This window comes from Emiliania huxleyi (genome assembly GCF_000372725.1).
Source record: "Emiliania huxleyi CCMP1516 unplaced genomic scaffold EMIHUscaffold_244, whole genome shotgun sequence".
Classification (NCBI taxonomy): Eukaryota; Haptophyta; order Isochrysidales; family Noelaerhabdaceae; genus Emiliania; species Emiliania huxleyi.
The window spans coordinates 182,036-187,832 of NW_005200218.1; the positions used below are offsets into that span (position 1 = coordinate 182,036).

General features: G+C 69.6%; 1 protein-coding gene across 1 annotated transcript; it reads right to left on the reverse strand.

Annotated features, from left to right (window-relative positions):
* Nucleotides 1–2,440: 2,440 nt before the first annotated feature.
* Nucleotides 2,441–4,324, reverse strand: EMIHUDRAFT_430174 (hypothetical protein). Its single transcript, XM_005778525.1, has 6 exons — nucleotides 4,171–4,324; nucleotides 3,678–4,071; nucleotides 3,408–3,608; nucleotides 3,215–3,342; nucleotides 3,051–3,138; nucleotides 2,441–2,966 (listed from the first exon to the last, which is right to left on the reverse strand). Exons 1-6 carry the CDS (start codon nucleotides 4,288–4,290, stop codon nucleotides 2,875–2,877), a joined length of 1,023 nt encoding a protein of 340 aa, XP_005778582.1. The 5' UTR covers nucleotides 4,291–4,324; the 3' UTR covers nucleotides 2,441–2,874.
* Between the last annotated feature and the right edge of the window lie 1,473 nt (nucleotides 4,325–5,797).

The window sequence follows — 5,797 nt, forward strand, 5'->3', positions numbered from 1 at the left end:
AAAGCCTTATCCAGTATTATGGGGTAGTACGCAAACCAAGGCCGCCAGGCATGCGCGACACGCGCTAAATGGCGCGGACGACCTTTGTCTACCATTGGGACGCCAGCAAGCGCGCCTCGGCACCGCGAGACACACGCAGTGAACGCCATATCGTTTTAGAGGGCCGGCAGAAACCCGTTTCTGCCTAGATACACCGATCTCTGGCGGCCCCCTTGCACGCATGCGACCATCCTGAGGGCCGGAAGTAAGCTCGAGGGTGGACCGGTGTGGCCGGCGCCGCTGGGTTTGTGGGGTTGCCTCGCCCTCGAGCTGTGCGCACTTTGGCTTACCCTCTTCATTCACAGCAGGAAAGCTTACTCGAGAACTGATCACTTCGTGACCAAGCAGGGCCGGCTCATCGCTGGTCAACACATGCACAGCGCCGCCGAGCCCACGACTCCACAGCCGAGCGGCGCACACACTCGAGAAGAGATTGAGGCCATCCGCGTCGGCCCATTCACCCTCAGCGCCCGCGTCACGCTCGGCGACGACACGCTGCTCTTTGACGACGGCAGCCTCACCGGCGAGCCGTTTGACGACACCGGCCTCCACCGTGTCTGGCCAGCCTCCGTGGCCCTCTGCCACTCCCTGGTCGCGCGGCCGGAGGCTGTCGCCGGCAGGCGTGTGCTGGAGCTAGGCGCCGGGACCGGCCTGCCGTCGCTCCTCTGCGCGCGGCACCTCTGCGCGGCGCACGTGATTGCGACCGACTCCAACCGGGCCGCGGTCGAGCGGCTTCAGGCGGCGGCGATCGACGCGGCCGCGCTGCTCGACTTTGAGGACGCCGAGGCGGTCGCCGGCCTCGTCTGCGCTGAGCGAGTCGAGACCGTGCTCCTGTCGGACGTCTTTTACCCGGCAAAGGACGCGGCGCCGCTGCTCGCGCTGCTGCGCCGGCTCCTCGTCCTCGACCCCGCGCCAACCATCCTGCTCAGCGTCTCGCGGCGAGACGTCCGCGCGTGCGACGCCTTTGAGCGATCTTTGCTCTCGCTCCCCGGGACGGCGACGCTGCTGACGGCTGCCGGCGCTGCGGAGGCAGACGCGTCCCAGCTCCCTTCCCGCCGCCACCCCGCCCTCCTCACACCGGCACCCGCGCGCAGGAGGGGACGCGCTACACGGACCCGCTCTACGGCGATGTCGCGGTGCGGATTCACCGGCTGGAGGGCGAGCCGACAGGCGCCACCACGGCCGGCGGGCGAGGCGGCGGCTGCGAGGGCTGCGGCGGCGGCGGCGGCGGCGGCAGCGGCGGCAGCGGCGGCGGCGGCGGCAGCGTCGGCGGCTGCGGCGGGGGCCAGCAGCAGCGGCAGCAGTGGTGACGGCAGCGGCGGCGGCGGTGGCTACAGCGGCGGCAGTAGCAGCGGCGCCGCCGGTGGCAGCGGCGGCGGCGGCGGCGGCGGCAGCAGTTTGGTGGGCCGGCGGCAGCGACGGCGCCGCCGCCGCGGTCCCGCCCGAGTCACACCCTCCGCTCCGGCCGCCGCCGCCGCCGCTGAGCCGCTTGGCCGCGTCGTGGGATCTGGCCGCACGCTCTTCGCCTGCCGCGGCGATGCTGGCTGGCGGCTTCGCGGCTTCGAGTACGAGGATGTCGAGGCGCGCTCGTGCGCGGTGAGCCGTGCCGGCCCCCGTCCTCTGCCCGCCACCCTGTCCCCGATTGGCCGGCAGGTGCTCGCGCAGCACGCGCCGCTGCTGCTCGGCTGCGTGCGCGTCTCCGAGTGCGCGCTGCTGCTGCTGCCCGCCTCGCTCAACGGTGCGCGCCGCGCGGCGCTGCACCGCCTCGCCGAGGCGGGAGGGCTGCAGCACGCCTCGCTCGGGCAGCCGCCGGCGCGCCGCTTGCTGCTCGCCACCGCCGGGGCGACCGACGCCGCCGCCCTCGAGGAGGTGCTGGCGGAGGCCGCGGCGGAGGCGGACGCGGGGGGCTCGGAGCCTCCGTGGGCGCGCGGACCAGTCGCCTCGCCCCCAAGCGAGAGCAGTCGCGCTTTCCTCTGACAAGGCTCGCCCCCCCTGACAGGCGACCCAGCCGCCGACGGCTGAGCTGTGGGCGGAGGCGATGGCGGCGACGGCCGAGCTCGAGGCGGCGGCCAGCGAGACCGGAGGGGCGCTGCTCGGCATGGAGGGGCTCGAGGTGGACGAGGAGGAGGACGACGAGGAGGCGAGCGGAGTGACGGCCGGGCCGGCGGGCGTCGGCGAGACGATGGTGTCGAGGACGAGATGAGGCACATGTACCACCTTCGTAGGCATGTTTCTTGTTTGTCTGCAGCGACCAGCGTGTCTCGCACGTCGCACTCGCAGTTCGCAGTCGCACACTGGTCCGGTCTCCCTCTCCGCCATCGAAATTCATTATCCCAATTTTGGCAAAGTCCAAAGCGACTCCAAGAGAGCTTAGTGCAAAGACCAAAAAGTGGCTCTATATACGGCTAGAGACTAGAGTATTATATGCAAGCTGCGTACCACAAAAATCACCACACATCAATCACGACACACAATTAACACAAAGCGACCAAACAAACTCCCGAACCGCGACAAAAAGAAGCATCAAGACACAATATCACCCCGAGCGTGTGCGGTAGGCCCACCGCGTGTACCGCGCCTCTCAAGAGCTAAAGAGAGGACGCGCGTTACCCGAACGGGCCGCTCCTCGGCTTCGATCATCCGCCAAGCGCGTCGCGCGATGCCCCTAGTGCAGTGTTGGCCCCACAATCCGGAAACCGTCGAGCGCGGGCGGCTCAGGCCTAGCCTTGCGTGCCACCTCGCCCTGACCGCCCGCGCCAGAACGCCGCCGCCCGCAAGTGCCGCCAGCGGGCTAGAGAGACGCCGCGGCGGGCGCACGCCATTCGAGCACGTGCCCTAGACCTGCCACAGCTTGCCGTCGTGGTCTTTGTGCATCGGCAGCAGGACGGTCGCCGAGGACCCGCTCGAGCCCCCGGAAGCGGCCGAGCCTGTGCGCGCCCGAGAGAAGCGAGTGAGCATGGCTGCGGTGGCGGTGGTGGCCAGGCTTGCAAAGGGCCGGAGACACAGCGCACCCGTCTCCCACGCGGCGCTCTCGTCGCGCCAGTTTGTCGAGTTGTACTGCGCCTGGAAGGCTGCGAGGTGGGCGTAGTAGACCGGCGCCTAGACAGTGACCGAACGGGCGGCCTCCGCGACAGCGCTCGTCGGGGGCGAGGCAGCCGAGCAGCAGGCTGTGTACCGGGCACGAGACCACCTTGGTAGCGCGCTGGTAGACGTGGCACAGCTCGAAGGTGAAGTCGTGCACCTGGTCGGCCGTCAGGTTGGCCTCGTCGACGATGACGTGGTAGTGCGCCGGCCGAGGGGTGCCTGCGGCGGGGGGGAGTACAAGTGTTGAGTCGGGGAGAGGTGCGCGGGGCAGAGGCGGAGCGGACGAGGCGTGCGGCCCTTGAGCGCAAAGTGCGGCGAGAGGTAGAAGTCGCCCGCCGCCGTGTGGTGCGTCGCGTCGGTCACCTCGCGGTCGACGACGAGTCCGTACGGCGGCTTCTCGTACCTGCGGCCGTCCGGCGTCCGCATGCAAAAGCGGGCGCGCGTCCGCTTCTGCACGACGATGTAGACGAGCTCGGGGCAGATGCCTATGCGCGAGAGTGGGCAGTGAGCGGGGAGGGCGCGGGCTTGTATGGAGGCACGGCGGGGCCGATCTCCGAGTTGCTCCATCGCGCTCTTGATCGCCGCCACCTCCTGCACCACCGCTGCACTGAACATGTTGTGCGCCAAGCCATCGCGGTAGAAGAAGAGGCGCCGCACGGTGTAGCCGGTGCGCTTCTGGAACTCTTGCGCCGCGTGCACCATCCGCGCCTTGAGCCACTCCGCCGGCACCAGCTCCTCCTTGGCCTTCTGCGAGGTGACCTCGGTCGCCCACTTGGAGCAAAGGCGGTCGAGGGAGTAGCAGATGGCGGGGTGGGAGTCAGCGGTGCTGCCGCGGCCGGCGTGGTTCACGTCGAGGCCGACGACCATCGTCGGCTTCGCGCTCACCACCGATTTGCTCTGATTCATCGCCTTTGAGACGCCGTTCGCGCCGCCGAGCTTGAGGTTGACCTGGCGGCGCGCGGGAGGTGGCGGTGGTTGAATTGAAGGCGGCGGCGCCAGAGGAGAGGCGTGGCTGAGTGTGGGAGGGAGGGGGCAGCGGGGGCGCGCCTTGAGAAGGATGCCCGCCGAGTACGACCCGTCCGTGCCCAGCACCTTCGGGCCCCTGCCGCCGCCCTTGCCGCCGCCCTTGCCGCCCTTGCCGCCGCCCTTGCCAAAGGGGGGAGCCATCTTCAAACCGTTGATGCACTGGGTGGGCACGCCCTTGGTGTTGCCCCACCGCTTGATCGTCGGGTAGAGGTAGCGCGCGTTCTCCGCCTCCTTGCCCGGCAGGATGGCCATGAGGAGGCCTACACGTAGACAAGAGGAGCAGGCGCTCGCGACGCGACCCTGGGCGCGCGTGTGTCTGGACTCGTGCGCGCTGTGCCGATGCCGCCGCGGTACGACTTGCCCTGCAGCCGATCCAGCTCGTCTGCGAGCGTCTTGTTCTGCTCGTACCGGCTCATGTCGTAGACGTCGTCGCGGTGTGGTGGCTCCAGGCCCTTCATGCCTACGGAGCAAGAGAACGCCAGAGCACTGGAGGGCGGACGAGGGGGCGCGGGGACGGGCTCTCGATGGGGGCGCCGCGGCCCGCCGCCATCCGGGCAAACGTGCGGGTGAAGGCTTCGAGGCCGATGAGGTCGATGCCAAAGTGGACGATCACCCACCGCTTGTCGCGCGGCAGGCTCGCCGGCTCCCAAAACTCAATCTCGCCTGAACCAGAGGGGGGTGGACGGCGGGGTGAGTGGGGAGGAGCGGGGTCGGCCGGGTGGGTTGGGGCGCGCGCACCGCCCTTGCCGCCTCTCAGGTTCCAGCCGCCTTGGCCCTTGCCCCTTGTGTCGACGAAGACGTCGCACGTGGACTGCCCGCCGCGCGTCTTGAAGAGCAGCGAGTGGGGCGCGAGCTGCCGCGCGCTCTCGGGCTTGAGCTCGAGCAGCTGCGGGTTGATCTCGATGCCAAAGGCGCTGGAGGTAGGGCCCTCGCCGTGCGACACGGCCCTCACGATGTCCTCGATGGCGGGGAAGCGGAAGCCAGGCTCCTCCGCCATGTGCTTGATCATCTCCGACGACACCTCCGCCGTCTTCTCGGTGGCCAGCTGCAGGAGCGAGGTAGGCGGGCGTCGGGGATGACTGGCAGAGAAGTGGGATGGGCGCGGCCCTGGGCGGGAGTCAAGAGGGCGGGAAGCAAGCGCGCCTGCCCCGGGGCGAATGTGAGGAGCTCGATCGGGACCACGGGCGCGCAGCGGTCGCCCTTCGCCTCGCCAACCTTGATCCCCGGCTTGTTTGGGTCGATTTCGCGTTTGAACTGCGGGTAGTTGTCGACAAAGTACTGGTAGACGTTGGTCTCGTTGCCGTCGTCTTGCGTGAAGGTGCGGTCCTTGAGGGCCACCTCGTCGATGCCGTGGAGCCGCTTGCACACGCCGGGGGAGTGCCGCTGCTGCAGCTTCCACCGCTGGCCTCCGCTCCGGAGCAGCTTGCCCTTGGAGGAGCGCGCGAGGTCGAAGAGGTCCTGATCCCGGACGTTGGAGCGGCGGTTCATCTTAGCGCCGATCCACTCGAGGACGGACATGCCCTCGCGCATCAGCACGAGGCCGGCGCGGTCGATCTGCGGGGCGGGGGGGGGGGGGCGGGGGGGGGGGGTCCCAAGGGCCCGGGGAAGGGGGTTCGGCGGCTTGCCTCGCGACGGGGCGGCGGCGCGG

Bases quoted from the DNA above. Each gene is read 5' to 3' on its own strand.
- EMIHUDRAFT_430174 (XM_005778525.1), bottom strand. From the start codon at position 4,290: ATGGCTCCCCCCTTTGGCAAGGGCGGCGGCAAGGGCGGCAAGGGCGGC. The intron at 3,343-3,407 runs GTCCGCTCCGCC...CCCCCGCCGCAG, and splicing joins GCTCAAGGGCCGCACGCCTC to GCACCCCTCGGCCGGCGCAC. The intron at 3,139-3,214 runs GTACACAGCCTG...GTCACTGTCTAG, and splicing joins CCAAGGTGGTCTCGTGCCCG to GCGCCGGTCTACTACGCCCA.